Here is a 22,002-nt window from a genome sequence, read left to right on the forward strand (position 1 = left end):
AGCATTCGTTGATTTTCTCAATTAGAGCAATTAGCTCCACACGAGAGAAAAGTGTAATTTTAGGACTCCCAGAGTGGTTGCTTTAATAATAAACATTTGCTCTTTTTACAGATACCTCTTTGAAAATATTAAAACTCTTATTTAAACGCAACACGGTTTGAATTTATAAAATGGATTATAATCCTATAGGTTATATTTTTGGCCACAATTTAAATCGGGTTGTGGTCCGGTGGTTTGTGTCGCGGGCTCATAGATCTGAAGTCTAAGGTTCAAACCCCACTCTACCTCAACTTGATTCCCATCTTCTTGTGGTGGGTTATTTTCGACTTGTTGTAAATGCCCCCCAAAATTGAAATATTTTCATAAATCTAAATAACGCAAATATTTTTTTTAATTATGTACATGCATTTTGTATTACGTAATTTTATATTTAAAATATATTTATTAATAAGTAGACCACGTTACACAAAAGAGTTTAATAACAATACGTCAGTTTACTAGTTCTTTTTTCAACAAAAAATATACAAAATCATCGATTTAAGAAAGCACCAATTTTCCTTAAAATTTACCTATAAATAACAGTCAATGAAATAAGACAAATTTACATTGATTAAAAAAAAATGCTTTAATACACATTATTGTAAGTATAAGATTTTTCTATTCTTTTTTCTAAAAAATAATGTAGTATTTGTTCAACCTGGCGCGCCTTTTAGTAAAACATGAAGCTAATTATTCATCCTTTATATTAATAATAACTTAGATAATATTACTAATGATAAATTATTATGAAAATAAAGAACATGTTGTAATAATAGTTTGATAAAATTGTCAAAAGTATAAATGACATATTATGGCCAAACCCGCATATAAGGGTATGGCTTAAAATAGATAAAGATTCTACATTACCTTTGGTCTCAATTTCTACTAAAGCATAAAATCAGGTCGATATAACCGTATAGAACAGAAAACTTTTTCCAACAACTTCAGTAATTTTTTTAATAAATTTTTTCCTTCATTTAAAAAAAAAAATTATGCTTTATTACATGCATCGTCGGTAAACCTTCTAAATCCATTATTGCCAGTATTGATAAAAAATCTATTTGAATGTATAACTCGAGAAAAATATTTTAAACATATTTTGGACATAAGACATACCATTAAAAACATCTTAGTTCCTTTAAATAGTTGCAATTTATGAGATCAAAAAAATATATATATTTGAAAAATCGAATTAGTAAACCAGAATAGTAGCCAAAAACTAAAATGCACGCAACGATCCATAGAAAGACATAATATGCTCTGTGGATGTTGCAACGATTTGTTCGTAGGGGATCAATAAATAAAAATTCAATTGAAATTGGAAAGAGTTTACTCAAAATTGTCTTCCCGGACTCGCGATCCTCCATTTACAAAACCAATAGCTACCGGCTAGGCTACAACGCTAGAACATGACTGGTCCAAATGAGCTCGAAGCTGAATACATAAAACACAAAATAAATTTAAAAGTTAAAACTAGGAACTGGCAATATTGAAAAGACCAATGTTACTAAATACTTAGGACTATATATTGACTCTCAACTTTCATGGAAATACCAATATGAACATGTTAAATCAAAAATAGTACCCGTAACTGGCGTTTTGCATAGACTTCGTGGTCTGCTTCCTCACTCTGTTTTGTTTGCCGTCTATTACGCTATGATACATTCTCACCTATCCTATTTATGCTGTATTTGGGGTTTCGCTAACAAAAACCAGATTTCTGAGATTCAAGTTCTTCAAAACCGAGCTCTGAGAAGCATTCTTGGTTTGAAATGGGATTCCCATGTCAAGGATATTTATCGTAACACAAAAATACTTCCTTTCAAGGTAATGGCACTGTATGACATCACTAACACTATTTCAAACATCATAAACTTTTCTGCTCACACAAATTTAAAACTTACATTTAATCATGAAATTCACAACTATAATACACGACATGCAAAAAATCTTCACATTTCTAAATTTTGTTCCACGAAGTTCGGCAAAAGGTCTCTGGAATACATTGGTCGTATACAATTTAATAAACTGCCTGATGACCTTAAAAATGAAATGTCGAGTGGTAAATCTCAAAGACCAGAAATGAAGACCTATTTCTTGAATCTTTTTGAAAGTGATAGTTTTTAGCTCAGTTTCTGTGAATAGTCTATATATTGTGTTTTAGGTTTAAATGTTTTTCTTTTCTTTTTTTAATATTAAGTTCACAGAATGTTTAAATGTTTTTATTTTCTTTTTTAATATTAATTTCACAGAATGTTTAAATGTTTTTCTTTTCTTTTTTAATATTAAGTTCACAGATTGTTTGAATGTTTTTATTTTCTTCTTTAATATTAAGTTCACAGATTGTTTAAATGTTTTCTTTCCCTTTTTAATATTAAGTTCATAGATTGTTAAAATTTGTTAAAATTTTTATTGTTTAAATGTATACTATGTATTGTTACAAGAAATGTACTATTTTTTTTATGTACCGTCCCAAATGAGTTTTCTCGTACAACTCCTGGGAATATAATATCATGATATTCATGTCTTATATGTTTTATTAATAAATAAAAAATTAAAAAATAAAAAAAATATGTAATAAAAAGTTTAAATTTGAAGCACTCCATTCAATGATACATAGGTTAATTAACGTTCCACTAGATAATACTAATTTTAAAAAAAGAACTTTATACAATAAAACAGATTGCTAATAATAATGGATATAATGAGAACTTAATTGATAAAATATTATATAAAGTTTATATTTGAAGCACTAACTTTGTGGTGATTCATTATAATAAAATAAAAAAACAACTTTGTTTTTAACCACTAAATTTTCAATTTATTTTTTTTTAAACTAGTGGTTAAAAACAAAGCTGTTTAATTGATTTTATTATGATAAAATATTAAATCAGAAACAAAAACGCAAACTTATAAATTAATATTTATATTCTACTCCCACAGTAAATAAAGCAAACCCACGTAAACAATGGGGGCGGATTCTTTTTATAAATGTCATTTTTTCAAAACGATTATCTCATTTCCTACCATCAAACATTAAACCTGTTTTCTACACAACTAATAATATAGGAACATTGTTAAAAAATCACAAAGACAAAGTCCATAAATATAATAAATCTGGGATATAACAATTAAATTGCATTGATTGCGATTTAATCTACATTGGAAAAACTAAAAGAAACTTTAATATTAGAGTAAAAGAACACTTAAGATGATTGAATAATAATAATTATTCTGAATTCGCAAATCATCTGATAGAAAATAATCATAACTTCAATAAAGACACTGGATTGAAAGTAATTCATGTTCAAAATAAAATATTAAAATTAGACATTAAGATAAGAAAAAAATAATTAATAACCAAATAAACAATATTTATTTTAGTCCTCTCCTGTCTAGCTTCGAAAATATTGATTTCAAATTACCACCCTTGTAAGGAAAAAAAAAAGACTTAATTTATTGGGTCTACGTGTAGTATTTAGTTGAAATGATAAAAATAAAATAGTAATTAATTTATTAGTTACGTAAACCTCGACGAAGAAGCTTGTTTGCTTTGAAACTGGTCGGTGGAAAAAAAAATAGTGGTTAAAAACAATGTTATTTTATTCATTTTATTTTATTAAAATATTATACAGATATATTATAGATTTAGGAATCTATTCAAAATACTACTTTATATGCTTACAGTTATACTATATGTAGTTGAAAATATTGACTAATTTAATTAATTATGTGAAACCAAATCTTGCATAAATAAAAAATGGTGACGTGTTGACTCGGGGTTTAATTTAAAAAATATCATCTTGGCCGGTCGCTTAAATAACCCGAAGTGTTTAATTTAAAGTCATGGGTCATCTGGTTGGATTTGTCATCAGGTCCAGTTGATTGATGCTTTCATTAAAAGCCATAACCTCATAGTTCGGAAAAATCGTCGAAACAACACAGCATTTTGACGACCGTGACGGTTTCTTGATGCGTTTCACCAAATCCATTTTTGTTTCTTTTTTAATACGGTTGTGGGGCTCATAGTCCATTGATCGATGACACAATAATTTTTCTTTTACGATATGTGAAACGTTAATGTAAATTTATTTATTAAATTTATTTAAAAACTGTATTTACTTGTTATTTTATTTTAAATTTATTTTATTTTATTAACATAAACGGCAAATCTGCCTTTTACAAACATTTATAATACTACATTTTTGGCTTAATAAATATATTTTATTTAAAACATAAATTTCCTACCCAAGATTTATAAAAAAAAATTCAACCCAAAAGTTATACAAGATTTATATTTGAAAAAAACATTCTACAACATATACAACAAGAAAATCATAAGTACTGTTTCATACAGCTGGGCAAAGTGAACAAAAAACTGTGTATATTATAAAATGCATGAATGAATAAATATAATTACCATTCACCATCTTTGAAAAAGTTCAAAAGGTTTGTTCTAAGGGAACAATACCCTACTCTAAATATATCAGATACATGGGAATAGCTATTGCCGAGTTCATGAAGTCTATTTAATACGGCATTATAAGAATACACTGACCGTGAATTGCTGCTACGAAACGGTGGCACCTGTCTAGTCATTCTTCCAGGCACTTTGAAGTTGATGAGAGATTATAGTTCAGTTCAGTTAATCCCATATGTGGTATAGTTATATTTTTTATCCGAATAAACCAAAAAAACGTAATAAACGATCATTTGACTTTGAGGTATGCAAAGGGTCTGACGGAATTAAATTATTTGAAGGGGATTATGAATACTATATTTTATTTGGGAAATCAACAGTTCTACATACATATTTATAGTAAACAAACAGATATAGTGTATAAACTCAGAACTAATAACAGATTTCCACATAGTATACAAAGTTAGTAAAGAAAATATATTACATATCAAATAAATACATATAATTTATACACATAAAAATGTTATTTTCATGTACTCCATAATCAAAGATTTTTTTAATATTTATTTTAAGAACATTAAGTTACTGTAAATTGGGCGGGATTAGGACAAGAATGCTTGAAGAGGGGATATATTTTCACATACGTTAACTATCTGACTTCAACATTTTATTATTTAAAAACATTCATTTATTTCAGTTATGAACATACCTGAATATGTATCTCAAAATCGGTAATGCCGGTTTTATCTTATTGTTGCTTTGGGCTAGCGATACATGTTTTAGGAACATATTGTAAGAAAATTAAATATTCATATTTGAATTTCGAAGCAAGAAGAATATTCAACAACAGTTTTTTAGACGTATTCAACCTTGTCTAAAAGAAAAAAATAATTGTAAAGGTAGATAGATACATTTTTATTCGCCTCTCCGTTTAGATAAAACGCTTTTATCTAACCAACGTAAATTAGCATAGCAATAAGGGCGCTTTACTCTGCTGTAGCGTTAATTTAGACTAATGAAATGTTAGTAGCATTAGAACTGTTGACCAATTTGCGTTAGTTAGTATGTGCATCAAATAGTTTGTACTTACGAGTACGTATGGTAGTGTTTTGGACTGACTGATCAAAGGTCCGAGGGTCAAATTCCAGTCTACCACAACTCGATTACCGTTTTTCCTGCACAAATTATTTACGACTCTTAAGAAATGGTCTGAAAATTAAACTATTTAAGCAAATAATAAAAACGAATAAATAATGTTACACAGTGTGTAAAGTGGCCACTTAAACCAGCCATTGACAGGTCATAAGCCCTGTAGATGCCTAGACTTCTATATTACCTTCTCCTAAATGCTCTTCATCTCTGTTGTAAAATATTAATATAAACAGCTCCCCAGGGAGTATCCAGTCCTTGTCTACAAAAATTTGGACAAACTCAAAATATTGTTGATAAATTACCTGGTCCATGAAGAAGTATAGAAATTGAAAAAATAATATTTTCATGCGTTGCCTAGTATGTAGGTGAAATAATTTAATTAGATGAATCTCACCCGCATAAATAAGGGTTACAGCTCTTTAACTTCACAAACATCAACAGATAAAAGAATTGAAGGAATATAGATGTTCAAATATAGGCAGAATGGTGAATGTTACACAGTGTGTAAAGTGGCCACTTAAACCAGTCATTGACAGGTCATAAGCCCTGTAGATGCCTAGACTTCTACATTACCTTCTCTTAAATGTTCTTCATCTCTGTTGTAAAATGTTAAAATAATAAGAACTCAAATATTTTTTTATACAGGTACCTCACTGTATTTAAAAATCATTTTAACCATGCGCATATTTCTTTTTATGACCGTGTCTAGGCATATTTAGAATACAGTTCTCTGTGTGAAATATAACTTGGACAAGTTTTTTCGACTCAATAGATCATCGTCATTACTAGAATGCATAGGGTGCTGCATTGTTGGATAAAATTTAACGTATTTCGATCATCTCCTAGAGGCTTACGCTTCAGGTTACAGTCCAAGGACAGTGAAATATTTCAGTAAAAACCACCTTAACATTAAAATATTTTATCCTAACCTACCCAAGAATCGAACTCTGGATCTCAAGTATGATAGGCGCATGCACCGACCACTACATTGCGAGGCGGATTTTTCTCCACTTGAACCCCTTTTTCAATATTCTTACCTGAGAGTAGCCATCGAGTCTAAAACACTCGTCCAGTTTCTAGCTCCGCCTAGACACAGACATGTAATACTGTGAAAAATAACAATTTTGGTTGTTAAAAAAAATTAACTAATTAAAATTGGTTTTGCAAACCCCGTTTACAATTCTTTTTATACAAAGGGCCTTACTTATAAATCGGGTATAAAGTTATGCTTGAGAATAGTGGTAGAATAATTATGGTATAGCAAAAAGTATTACTTATAAATCTCGCATAGAGTTACACTCGGTTCAAATTTGGGATAGCGACCATAGAAACTTATACCTGTATATAATGTGGTGTAACGCTGAAATAAGCACGCGATCTGTCAAAAGTCATATTTTTTGGTAATCAAAATGGACACTTTATCAGTTTTTTTTTCAATTTTAAACAATTTTGAAGTCCTGCAACCTTCTCAATGCGATTCAAGTGATTTTTAATAATTCGTTTAAAAAATGTCTGAAATGTTATATGTTTGTTTGTGTTTTAACTAATTTTGATAAAAAAGAAACTAGAATTAACTATAAAATTCGTTTTTACTCGTAACTTCTCCTCTTCTTCCTAATTTTGATTTTGTTTTCTAACGGCTTTCTCCATGTTCTCGATTACACTGACAGTTGTCTCGATTTGACTTTAACGTTTGTTTGTGTTGTTATAAAAGTTGCTGCGCACGCGCACATATCAGTGTTGACTGTTTAAAAAATTAAACATGAAATAACCTGTGAATTGTTATTCTAGGTAATAAATATTTTTATAAGTAAGTTTTTTTTTATACCGGTTATACATAGTTAAAGTAGTTATAGTTATTTCTTAATATAAACCTGGTATAAGGAAACCTAATAAGTAAGGCCCATACAGTATATATTTTTTTCAATACTTGAACATTTCAAGCGTATAAAACAATCACTCATACATTTGACAGTGGCAACCCTAAAAAGGGCCCATTCGCTACGTACCTACGTACTTCGGACCCTGTATTTTAATAATGGCGGTTATTCATATTTTTTCGTTTGGATGGAATTGAGAGACTGAAGTGACGGGTTTTATGAAAAGGATGCAAGCTCGGCAATATCTCCGCCTCTATTCACACCATGTACGTTACAAAGTGGGGTGTCGTGATGCGTAATTCATTCGTTCAGTTCGTTTTGCATTATTGCTACATACAACTCGCATCAAGAGAATTTTTCGAAAATTATTCCTATTTTAAATATGATAATTAAAAATGTTAACACCATAATATGTTTAAGTGCGACGATCCTTAACTTTTCTGCATTTGAGTTTCTCGGGGGACAAAGCATATAAAAAGCTACTTTGAAATCCTTTGCCCGGGAGTCTTTATTTTATTCCAGGTGCAAGTGATCACAATTTGAGGTTCGATAAATGTACTTGATAATAAAAGGAAACTATGATATTCGTTTTTTATTTACATTGAAATAGTGTCCATTACAAAAACGACATTTCCCAATTTACTGAAAACACCCACAGCACTGAAAATCTTACGGTACTTTAAAAATCATTTATACTGATCAAAACATAATTATATTTCTATGTCATGACTATTTGCGAACACATATGGTACCGAAAACTCTACTAATTTGTATCACAATAGCCTATGATCAATTTTGATAATTTTATAAATTTAATAACATCGGATTAGATTATTATTATCACTCTTTCAAAATTTTTTAACTGCGCCTTTCATATAAATTCACTAAAGAAAACATTATACAACAACAAAATATAAATATAACTTACCCTACTTGACAACAGTGTGACATTTATTTAGGTACCTGGACACTCAAACATCGACGGTAACGAGGCAGCTGATGAATTGGCAAGGCTTGGAGCTGAGACAGCCACGATAGGCCCTGAGATCTACTGTGGCTCGCCCAAATGTGCTCCTTATAACGAGTTTAAGGCATGGGCCAAAAAACAGGGCGTAATGCTTGGGCAAAAAGTACCTGGTCGACACCATGTGAAGGAACTGATAAAAGGGTATTCGCAAAGGTTTGCCATCGTTCTAATAAACCTCTACCAAAATAAAATGAGATTTATCAACTAAGTCCGTATAGGACATTGCAGATTGAACAAACACCTTGCTAGAATGATCCTTTTCAACACTTCTAGATGTAGGTTCTGTAGTACAGATGAGGAAACACCAATACACATTCTATGTTAATGTGATGCTTTATGTCTTAAAAGAAGCCTCGTTCTACTGGTGAAACCTGAGAATTTTAAAGAGCTCGCTCTCTACCTAATAGCCCAATACTTTACGGATCTGGGCTTGGAGGGGAAGACTAAGTAAAATGAGAACTCTCGCCTTCACAGTAGCGAGGCTCTTTATAGACCTTGGCTTGGAGGGCCAGAACTATTCATAATAGATCTTCACACGTCGCAGTGACGTCAGCTGAAAGCATAGTACTGACTCCCACCTCTAAGAAAAAGAGTAATACCCTACTTGACCCCTAGGATTAATCGTACGAAAAACTCACCAGTGTGATCTAAAGTACTTGATGAAAATTGTACACCATTTTGCATTGGAACACATGCAATACGATGACAACAGCAACCAAAAATGCAGGCCTCACAAATATAATACTAGACAATAACAACACTACCCACTACCACACTTTTACTGTAACTATAGTCAAATTCACGAAATCTGCCGGATGACAACCTTTTACTTATTACAGTTCTTTCTGAAACTCAGTAAAAATTAAATTGGTCATTTAAAAAAAACGAAATTCAGTTTTTTGGCCCTTCTTATTTTGACTTGAAACGCGCTTAAAAAACCAATGTTTTATTAAAAAATATCGGTTAATAATAAAAAAATATCCTTTTCTGTGATATCTGAAAAGACTGACTGACAAATGGGGTTTCTCAAATGACCGATTTAATTATGTAGTTTGACTATACATAAAATGGCAATAAATAATTTGTTATTCTCAAAACCAGACGACTCTGGTTTGGTTTCTACTGTACATCTGGAGCAAGATGCTTGTGTTGAGTGAGAGAGTTTGTTTTACAATTTTTAGTGCAAATATTTCAACTTTACCCTTTTAGGTTAAGTTCTTCAATAACTGTTTTGTAAATAATCATATTGATTTAATTTTTTGCATTATCCTACAATGAAATGTGAAAAAATTTTGCAAAATTATTAAAATATTTTTTGACCGAATTCTGTCAATTCATTTAAAGTTGTCTTTGCTTTCCCCCCGTGCAAACAGCAAATATTACACTTAGATAAATTGGTCATTTTTCACGAGTGCTTTTTGCTATTCAGGCTTTGTACCAAATCTGAACGGCGAAACATAACCGACAAAAAGGAAGTAAAACACGGTTCTAACTTTGACTGACTTATCGGCGTTCTACGATATCGTTTGACATAATCCGATTAGTTTGTAGGAACGACGGTTTGCTTTTGTTTCTGAAATTAAAAAGTATACCCTGTACAATTATAATTTGCACCCGCTAAACTTCAAAAACGCTAAGTTTGGAAAAATAGCTATACCGGTAACCGGAAATCTGTTGCCGGTTGCAATTATGATCCCCCATTGCAAACAACGTGGCCGCATAAACCTGTGACGTTGCAAAGGATTTCACTTTTACTCGTATTATTTTTTACGCATTTTACGAAAAACTTGGCCATACAATTAAATATTCAAATTTTTAACGTGAGTACGAAAACATTTTTTGTATGCAACTCTCCGTAGCACTGAACTTTCTCATTTTAGTCCTTAAATGTAAAAACAGAACACAGACACACATGTATATGTACATATGAAATAAAATATTATCATCTGTGTCTAGTATACGAGATTTGGGTATTATACTTGACACTAAACTTTCTTTTACAATTCATATTGAACATGTTATCAGTAAACCCTTAAAACTTCTTGGATTTATTAGCGGAAGCACAGCTGACTTCAAAAATATCAATACCCTTAAAACTCTCTTCTGTTTCCTAGTAAGAATATTGAATAAGTTCATCATCGATTTTTGAGAAAGATAGGCTGGAGGTTGGGCTTATCCAGCCACCTATATACGTATAATGAGTTAGAAACTACCTTGAATATATCTTCTCTTCAAGACCGTCGAAATAAATCCGACCTTATAGTCCTATTTAAAATTCTCAACTTACTCTTTGATGCACCTGAACTACTGAGCTCAATAAAATTAAATATCCCAACTAGAAACCTCAGACAACACTTACTCTTTCATACCGATAACCATAGAACTAACTATGGTTTTCTTTCCCCTATGCCCAGAATTCTTAGGTCTGCCAACAAACATACCAGTCTTGATTTCTTTGATAACAAGTTGTCTTCTTTCAAACGATCACTGAATCAAATTTAATTATAAACACCTCTCTCCCGCTTCCACTCCCACAAAGTCTACTATAAACCATTGAGTCTTTTTAATGTTTTTATAATAATTTACTATGTATAAATGTGTCCATAAAAATGCCCATTGGGCATATATATAAATAAATATACATACATGTACATATGCAAACATGTACATATAAATAAATACATGATATGTGGCTAATAATAACGAACGTTTATATCTTTGAGGTCACTTTTTTATTTTTGATAAATTTTACCTTACTAAATCTTTAATGGAAAGATGTGAAATAACCATATATATTTTTATTATTAAACAATGTTTTGAGCATGTCCATATGTTTGTAGACAGACTGGATTTCCTCCTTAGAGGGTTAGGACTAAGATCTTAATTTGTTGCAACAAAGAGGGAAAACATTTTTGAGAAGGGAATATGGTAGTCTAGGCTTTAACAGGGCTTATGACATGTCACAGGTTGGTTTAAGTGGCCACTTTAGACTTTGTGTAACATTTACGATTCTGCCTATGTTTCAAAATTCACATTTCTTTCACTCTTCAATATGTTGTCTTTTCTGAATTCAAATATTTGAAACCTTTATTGGTGTGGGTAAGATTCATGTGGTTGAATTATTTTACCCACAAGCCAACGCCTGGAAACGCTTTTACAATTTTTATACTTCTTATACCAGTTAGTTTAATCAACTATATTTTAATGTTTGTAAACATGCTGGTTTTCCTTCCTAGGGAGTATGGACTAGGTTTGAGACTTATATTCTATTCTCAAAAATAATTTCCCTCTGTATTGTAACAAATTAGGTTTTTATTATTACTATCATTCTTCTTAATTCTATGCTTATCATATTATGTCAGCTTATTGTTGGCTGTTAAGTAAAATTTGTAGCCATCTGTTTTTTTCTAGGTTTCCCCATGGTTTGACAGTCTGGGGACCATGGATAAAGGCTCATCTTCAGGACTCCGCGTGCGACTAACTGGACATCATTTCCCCGAAGGAGTAATGACAGTGCGGTGTCTCAGTACTGTAGGGCGTCCCCCCCTTGGAGACATTCGCGAAGCAGTGCTGTTAGGTTCGTACAAAATAGCTTTCTTAATAAATACATTTAACTTAGAGTATGGTATGAAGAATTTATTTTATTTATTAATTTATATTTGAAACCAACACCGTTATAGTTATAAACAATACATTATGAATAACAACAAATAACAACACCAATTATGGGTTTCATATGGGAACAAAAATATAATAAAACAAATCGTACAGTTCGCTAGGGGTGAAAGTGGGAGGGGAAAATAGGGAAGGAAGAAAAGAAGAAGAAATAGTACGTTTATATAAAACAATAAAAAATGAAATAAAAATGTAAATAAATGTACACATACATTATATATACATACACACACACATCCATATACTTACACACATACATACACATACATACATATATACACATACATTCATACATATACACACATGAACATGCATATATATATATACACATACATACACACATGAATATGTATGCATTCACTTATGCACATACATACGCGTACATAATATATAATTAATTATAAAATAATTCAAACTAATAAGTAAAACGATTAAAAAATAGCAACTAAAAATTTTGCTCTTGTGATGTCTCTATCGCAATTTTGATATATTTATGCAAAGCATTTTTTTTAAAGTATTTTTTTAAAGCTCGAAACAATTATAAATGTTTTCTTGGGTTTTTTTTTTTTTAATCTTTATATATTTAAAAAAAAATCGTACAAGTTTGTACCGTCAGGGAATGCTATATAAAAATTGGTAAATTTTTCAATTCCATATATTTTCAAACATTATGTCGTTTATTATAATATTATATAATTATAACATGATAAACGACCTGTTTATGTCAACAGTAATGAGTTACATAAAATACATACTCAAATTTTTTATAACCACTTTTGAGTTTATGGCGGTCGGTTTTGAGATAACTTCTTCAGCATCAGGACATGAACAAACTTAGAATTACTCGCGTTGTTATTTAAATTATTAAATATTGTTAAGCTAGGGTTCCTAGGACAGCGGTGCCCGTATTTTAACGGCCGTAGTGAACGGTGATGCAGTAGACAGCCGTCGTAACGGGACTAGAGTGTGGTTTCCTAGGAAACGGTGTTATCAACACATTAACACCGTTTCCCTAGGAAACCACTCTCTAGTCGACGTTACGACGGCTGTCCACTGCATCACCGTTCACTACGGCCGTTAAAATACGGCACCGCTCTCCTAGGAAACCCTAGCTTTGGAGAGAATAGTAGAATGAAAGGAAAAACAACAAGAATAATATTAATAAGTCATTATCATCATTCCCTTTCTACACCTAATGGTGTATAGGGCACTGCATTGGTACACAATCACAGCGTATATTGATCTTTTTTTTTCTCACTGTTCAGGTACCAGTCCAGGAACTATGAAATATTCTAGTATGAAAACACTCTTTTAAATCAATATTTCATATTAACCATGTCGGGATCGAACCCGGGACCTCTTAAATGGCAGGCAAACGCGCTGACCATTACACCACGAGGCCGATAATAATTACGGGAATATTTTTTAAGTAGACTCAAAGATAGATTTTATTGATTATTTATTGTGGGGAGTTTTGGTTAATGGCTTTACTTATTTCTTATATTTCGAGGTTTTATAAACGAATTATAGATTTTCTTAAAAAATTACAAACAAAAAAATATATGTAAAAAACGATTTTTCATCGGTATAGGAGTATGTTTTTGTAGATAAAATATATTTTTATATCAAAGATTTGTTTTTTGCAATTAGTTTATTTTTAACAAAATATAATAATGCTTGTAAATATGATTTTATATTTGGATTTATTTCTTATATTTATTGTTTCAATAATGACGTATTAACATACCGCACCCCTAGAATAATATCAACAAAACTCAAACAACTAGTTTTTACAGGAGAGCAGATACATACGCGCCCGCGCTATCAGTAAACAAATATCTATTTTATGAATATAAGACGAGTTATACTAAAGCCCACAAATTTGTATCCCTCTCGTCTTATGTTTTTATAAAACTACGATAAACATCCGCCAGCAATTTTCACTAACAAAGTTGAATGTTTTGAACTAACATTTATTTACAAAAAACAAATGAACAACTTAAAGTTCATATTTAAATTTATTTCAACAGAGAGGGAAAACATTTTTGAGAAGGGAAAATGGAAGTCTAGGCATTTACAGGGCTTATGACCTGTCATTGGCTGGTTTAAGTGGCCACTTTACCCACTGTGTAATATTCACCATTCTGCCCATGTTTGAACATCCACATTTCCTCAACACTTCCATCTGTTGACTTTTGTGAAGTAAAATAACTGAAACCTTTATCACGTGGGTGAGATTCATCCGGCTGAACCAAATCACCTACTAGGCAACGCCTGAAAACAATTTTCCAATTTTTATACTTCTTCTTTTACCAGGTAGGTCTCTGTTGAAATAAATTTAAATATGGGAGGAAATCCAGCCAGTCTGCAAGCATTTGGACATACTCAAACATTGTTAACTTAAAGTTCACTCACTTGTGCCATGTAGTTTTAAATGATTTAAGAAAAAACAATTGAATAGTGATCATTGTGCCACTATTGTTTCTTTAATTTACTACTTCTACTACCATCACGCCATTTCCCGTAGGGGTAGGCAGATAGAATGGACCGCCACACACGTCTATCCTGGCATACATTCCTAGCTTCTTCCACATTCATACATCTTGGCATACATGCCTTTCGGTTCTGTCTACTTTTGACATGACCAGACTTAAGATTATGATTTATCTGATAATCCACGTCTTCCTTGGTCATCCTCGTCTCACGTTACCTTACATTTTCGCCATATATACTTGTTTTACCAATCTTTTGTCGTCCATTCGTTCTACGTGACCAAATCATATTAGAGACCCTTTCTTAACCTTATCAAATATACTTGACTGAAATTTACACTCTCGCCTGATTTCATCATTCGTAACCCTGTCATACATTGATTTCCCCCACATTCGTCTAAGAGATCACATTTCAACCGCGTTCTCTCGGCTTTTCTCCTTTCTCTCCCAGTTCCATGTTTCACTTCCACACATAAGTGTTAGGACTTAAACTCCGTTGTGCACTGCCAGTTTAGCTTTGATTGACATATTTTCATTGGCAATTACTGTGCTTAGTGCTTCGTTCATTTTGTTCCCCGCACTCTCTCTCCTTTCAACATTTTTTTCTACTTTTCTATCTTTTGAAAACTTGCTTCCCAGATACACAAATTCTTCGACTTGTTCGAGACATTTGTTGTCTACATTTATTATGCAGTCAGTAACCTCACTATCCCTTATAAATACCATCACTTTTGACTTACTTTCGTTCATCGCCAATTCGTTTTCTAGGCATACATCAAACATTCTAGAGACTATTTGTTGCAAATCAGCCTTGCTGCTTGCTAACAGAACTGCATCATCAGCATACAACAAGCAGCTTACTGAAAAATTATCCATTTTTGTTTCAATACCCATACATTCTATCTCTTTCATACAGTTGTCCATGAATAGATTAAACAACCATTGTGACATAACACATCCCTGAATTATGGTTATTATATTTTTGCCATGTTTCTTTCAAAACCGCAGAAATATTTCAAGAATTATGTCGTAAATGTATTTATTTAACAATTTTTCATACACTTTTGGGGGCATACTGCCATAAAGCAATTTCTTTCTACCAACCCAAACCGTTCAGTTTTCGAAAATTAGAAGTATATGCATATGTTCTAGGAACTAATACAAAATCTTAAAATTTTATACAATGTTTGAAACAAAAATAAACTAAAAATTTACACTTACCATGAAGAAAAAAGAGGGAATGAGGGGAAAAGAAGGAGGAAAAATAAAAACTTGAATATTTAGATGGTAACATTTAAATCTTGATTTCAATGTAAATGAAGAATAAATATACGTTCAATTTATGGAGAATTGTTTTTTCTTTATTTTTTCTTCCCGCCTTCTTTGTCTGAAGATAGTTGAGAAAAATCTTTTCCTTTCAATTGTCTGGGATGACTATGTTTTTTTTTTCTCAATTATCCATTAAAAAATTTGGTCACAAGAAAGCATTTTGAAGGAGGAGGAGGCCCTTCACTACCGTATCACCGTGCTACATTGAATTATGGATACAAAATATATTATTGAAAACGTCAATTTTGCTTTCGAATTCTTTCAAAAATTGTGAATTGATTTTCTACTTATTTTAAAAAGACAACGTTTTAGATGATAAAGTAAAAATTATATTATTTTAAGTGAAATTTGCTCTGCTAATAAATTCTGATCCTTCAAATTCCTTCAATTCTGGCAATATAAAAAAAATGTATTCGTGAGGGAGAACCCAGATTATTGACAATCCAAACTTGTTTTCTTCGAAAATATTGATTTTACAATTGGTAACCTTTCGAATATTAAATTAGGAGTTTTTTGAGAGTTTAAAAAACTTATTTCCAATTCCACAAGCTTAAATTCATTTTGGCATTACGGTAATTACCTACTTTTAATATAATTTATTTAAGATTTTCACGGTGTGTTTGCAAATAATTTCAATTTAAATACGACAGTTACCTAAAATATTTTTAAAAACATGTTATGAATAACTATGTATCCGATGTGGTGGAATTTTTATACAAGATTGATGTACGATTATTATATTATATTTAAAAGATTTACTTTAATTTACATTCAATATGAAAATATATATTTTTTTGCCGTTCTTACAAAAACGCTAAAAATCGATAAATATAAGTTCAACAACGAAATTTTATTAATTATTTGTATTAGAATGATACGTTAATTAACGGCGGTTAATATTAACAGTGATAGTATTAATAACTTGTAAATTAATAATAGGCACATTTGTTTTTGTTGGTAAACATACATTATGTACTTATGACAATAGGTATTCGTAATAGACATTTTTATTGCATTTAATTAAAATATGTTGTACAAATATTTTAAACTTGAAAACCAAAGCACGACAAAAAGTGGGTATGACAAGAAGTTACATAATTTTCAACAAACACAAACAAACCATGTCGTATCCCCGTAGGGGTAGGTAAAGAGGATTAAACGCAATTTTACATACAGATTTCGATGTCTCTATTTAAAGACATTTAAAAGAAGCCTGGACGACATTTCAAGACATTTATTCATTTTATTCCATTTTGATTATTCTGAATTTCGACATGTCTATATTCGAGTATTAGTGGAATTTGGTTATGTCATGTGTCTTTTTGGTCGTTTTCGTTTTCTGTATCCATCGGAAATCTTATGTCCAAACCAATACAGCGCTTATTTATTTATTTTATCGATAATGCTTGTCTCAGTCTTACACAATTCACGAATTTCAACATTTGTGCGCCTACGGTACATAGTATTTTCACCTGAGAGATCGCATTTCAACAGCATTCACCCTGTGATTCAGTAATTTTAACTTGTTTTTTTTTTTTTTTAATAAATATTTGCGTTCATATAATTTACCAAATATTTCAATTTTGACGTCTATTTTGTAAAGACGAAGTTGTAAATAACTCAGCATTAGAAAATGTAATTCGAGTTTTGGTAGAGTGGGGTGCGATCTTCAGACCTTTGATCCGTGAGTCCGTGATACTAGCCACAGGACCACAGCCCGATTCAAAATTATTAAAACTATTTATTTACAATATATTCATTGAAAGACAATATTTTTACTGAGTAAGATTTTGATTTTAATAAATCGATGTTTTAAACCGTCAACTTTTTATTTCTCTCCGCTAAGCCCCCTAAATTTCGAGGGGTTATTCCAAGACGTTTAACTCACTTTGCGGTAAAACTATCGTCGAACAAACCGTTCTTCCGATATATTGTTACTATCGCTTTTACCGCAATCAAATCTCCAGTAACTACTTCCTAAGTTTGTTCTAGTTTCGGGCCTTATTTTCTAGCAATCACATCCGTCATTCACCGTAAGTAAAACTTCCGAGCAGTGATTTTTTTGGCGAGTTGCTCCAAGAAAAAAATGAGATGAGGGTCCATTGTCAACTCGTATCGACATATTCATACCGTGGGTGGTTGGTAAAAGTTATTATTTACAGTGGGTAACTAATAATACGAAATACTGACATAAAAACGTTCCCACAGGCTACTATTTAATATTTATTTTACATAGAGGGAAATGTTGTTTACATTTATCCGAATTTTCAAGACCGGAACAAATTGTAAAAAAGATATTAAACACAATGGGAATTTCCTAATACCCGTTAACAATGTTGTATCGATTAACAAATTTATAAAATTTATTTTTACATTAATAAAAAACTAGATACAATGGCCCAAATTACTAACGAAAATTAAAAAAAATTAAAAACATGTGTATTCTGAAAATGTCTGTAACATTTATTTTTATTTCGCTAGTTCTGATTTTGATATATTCATGTTTTTTGTCTCGTTCTCGGCCGTTTTTGGTTTCATGAAAAAATTGCCGTGAAATCTAATTTTATTTAATTTCTTTGTTTTTATATTTTGAAACTAAATTGCATCATTCAGATTTTGCAGCCACTTATTTTTTTTTACTTGTTTTTATTTAAACATTAAGATTTAGTTGAGGTAGCATAGTAAAATGAAAATTAGAATGAAAAAAAAAGAGTTAGTGTTTTTTTTTCATCTTAAGGTTGTTGAGTTTAAAACATCCTCATTTTAAATACGTTTGAATTAACAATTTGTTTTAATGCCTAGACTTTCATATTCCTTCTCTAAAATGTTTTCCTCTGCGTTGCAATAAATTTACACTTTATAATTGTTTGATTGTAATGTTTTAAGTATATTTTTAAAATTATACAAATTAATTATGTCGAGGAATGATGTTTTCTTCATTTTGAACTCACAGAAGAACGCCTTTAAATCACCCAAATTCTTTCGTGTTTCATAAATTCTTTCAGGGAAAATCTCTCGACATTTAAGAATTTATGAAATTGAAATGGGTTTTTCAATAAGTAAAACCTACGGAAAGAAACCTTTTGCGGTAGGTACTTTCCAGCAGTGCGTCCGTTCTTTTCCGGGAAGCTAATATTTGATTTAGAAAACAATTCTTTACCGGTATTGCTTATGGATAACTATTTTCCAAGAACTCTATCAAGTTGTGAGTCCCCTGATAAATCAGTCAGGAAGAAAATATCGGTCCCCTATTTACCGATCTGAACATACCTGCGCTGCGCGCCAACGTATTCATTTAATAGCTGATAGAATCAACAAAAATGAACATTTTTCATTTTATCGCAATCTCGTTTCCTCATTCTACTACCGAGTATTTACTGTGTGCCGAGTAACAATGTTTACCAACCCGCTTGTTAAAACAACCATTTCCGAGTGATTAAATTGTGTAAAAAGTTAAAATCTAATATCAAAGAATGTGCCCTACTTGGGAAGTATGTTGTTTAAGTATCTCTCGCTAAATACATTCAAAGTTCGTCGTATTGTTTGAGAGCTTACACAGACACAATACCTACCGAGAGTCTTGTGTTACTTTGTTCCAAAGCAGAAAACCTTTAAATGGAAACGTATTATTGACTTAACGCGGAAAGTAACAGATGCAGATAAATCTTAGTTTACACGGACGTACATACATATATAATGTATGTAAATATGTGGATTGGCGTATGGTGCCTGGAGTTGCATGGAATTAATGAATGTTTAGGCGGATTCGAGAAGAAAATTATGCTTACAGAGTATCTATGTATATACACCTTCATAGAGAATGTACAACACACTAGTCCCGTGTTCGGTTGTACCCGATGCCCGGATTAACAATACATTTTCCGCATCCGATACTATCTAATTTATTTATTCATTTCTTTGTCGGCCACCGAAGGGGTGGGGCAACATGTTTCAATTATTCAAACCTTCCCCGTGGATTTATGTACTGGAATTTTATTCACTGGCCTTCTATCGCGCAGTAACTTAACTCTGTAGTACAAATTTTCAGCACACCGTGTGAGGAAATCTATCCCGAGGGAGACCCCTTGAATCCTATGCAAAGGAGAAAAATTATTTAAATGCCGAACAAATTGGAACTACGCGATACAATATGAATGAAACATTATTGAAATATCATAAATCCGTTTTGATCTTCCTTTGATATTTTACATTTTTCGTATTATATTTCCGGCTGGAATCCTTCGCTAAAGGAAGTCTGAGAAATTATTAATTGAAGTACCATTCATTTGTTTTCACTAAAGTCAAATACTGTCCTTTAGTTAGAACAATCAAACGCGCTACTCCGATTTCTTTTATTTGCATGCCACGGGATTTTTTAACGAGATCTTGATTTCATGGCGAGATTTATATTTTTCAGATTGGTTGAAATCTCATAATCCTTTATTTTTAATTAATGTTTTCATGTATCTAATTGGTTTTTTTGTTGTTTCAGTTCGTGGATCGGCTTCTACTGTGTACATTTCCTGGAGTTTGTACATTGTTGCGAGTCTTCTCTGCATTTATACGAAAACTTATCTATTTAGCGCTTAAAGATTCATGGATGTACTCTAAGTAGACACATGTAAATATCTTTTTATAATTGAAGTTTCGGACTATTTAAATTTTTTAAATGTTTTTGAATCCATCATTGTTTACTTGTTTTGCTGGTTTGTTGAATTAATAATATTATTATATTACAAAAAAACTTAGAATTACAAGTATGATATAATCTTACATATCCAGTATTGTATGGAATAAAATTATAATAAATGGCCATAGTAATAACTGTTTATTTATTTACCTATTTGTTGACTTGCATACATCTTAAAAACTCATAAAGTTTTTTAAGTATTCAAAAAACGCACATACATATGAATTTGCGAAGTCATAATGAACCAAGCGTAGATATGTCAAATAGGAATCGATCCGAAACCGTATTCAAAACTAAACCCTTACACAATTCCAAGCAAAAACTCGTTAAAAAACCGTTCAATTTCAACAAGCTTATGAGCTTTATAAATTTCTGTCTCCGGTTATAACCCCAGACAGAAATTCATCCAATGAAATTGTCATTTTTATACCGCTTTGCGCAGCTTAAAACAAGGGAACTAAACAAGTCTAAAATGTTTCCACTCCAAGTGAAATATTCAGACTTCCTATACAAACAACTCTTGTAGCTTAATAATCTATGCCTACTGAGTTGATTCTGGGAAATGTCGCATTATTCGTATCTCGTGCACAAACAAGGCTGTTTTCAAATCATTTACATTAAAAACAACTCATAAGAGACTTAATTACAAAAGTTGATTTGTATATTTACGAGTAATTTACGTTAAATACAATTCATCTTCTTTAATTACACAAGGAACAAAATGAAAGCATACTCATAAGTTTAGGAGAATTTTTAATATTTTTTTTTCTATTTGATGGCAGTCTTTTAAATCTTACACGTTTCTGATTTAAAAATGCTCCAAAAGCTAGAGTTCATGTATAAAGATCAAAAGAAAAAAAAGAAAAATACAAAAAGCCACTTTTTTTTACATAAACATAAATGATAAAACAGAGTATTAAAAAAATAAAACATAATTACATAGCAATGAAATATATATTAATATTTTTAAAAGTTTTAAATAATCCCAAAAAAGCTTGGCCTGTTTGTGGGTATACAAGAAAATGTTAATGAATTTTTGCTCCTATAATAAATAATGGACAGTTATAATATGTTTGTGTAACATAAGAAAGTAAAAATAAAATATAAAGCCAAAGATTATATGTTTTTTTTTATAGTAAATAAAAAAGGAAATAAAAAGTATTTAAAAAAACACAAAAATATTCCTTATTATTAAAGGGCAACAAAATATATCATAGAAAAAAAGAGTTCATATCTTTGGTTTGAATCCAGGATAGTGCATGTTTTTAATCAGTTGCTTTTGTTAAATTGATTACATA

At 31.0% G+C, this 22,002-nt stretch overlaps 1 protein-coding gene across 5 annotated transcripts in view; it reads left to right on the forward strand.

Moving 5' to 3' along the window:
* LOC148280910 (uncharacterized) overlaps positions 1-20,835 on the forward strand; it is a 150,053-nt gene extending 129,218 nt beyond the window's left edge. For all 5 annotated transcript variants that reach the window (XM_088227568.1, XM_088227567.1, XM_088227570.1 and 2 more), the window contains exons 6-7: positions 11,930-12,095; positions 20,507-20,835. In XM_088227568.1, coding sequence (XP_088083694.1) covers positions 11,930-12,095; positions 20,507-20,604 — 264 coding nt within the window. In that variant the 3' untranslated portion in view covers positions 20,605-20,835. The remainder of the gene's footprint in view (positions 1-11,929; positions 12,096-20,506) is intronic.
* Positions 20,836-22,002: the final 1,167 nt, after the last annotated feature.

Source organism: Micrasema longulum, unplaced genomic scaffold, assembly GCF_059751315.1.
Source record: "Micrasema longulum isolate JH-2025_06_02 unplaced genomic scaffold, ASM5975131v1 h1tg000511l, whole genome shotgun sequence".
NCBI lineage: Eukaryota > Metazoa > Arthropoda > Insecta > Trichoptera > Brachycentridae > Micrasema > Micrasema longulum.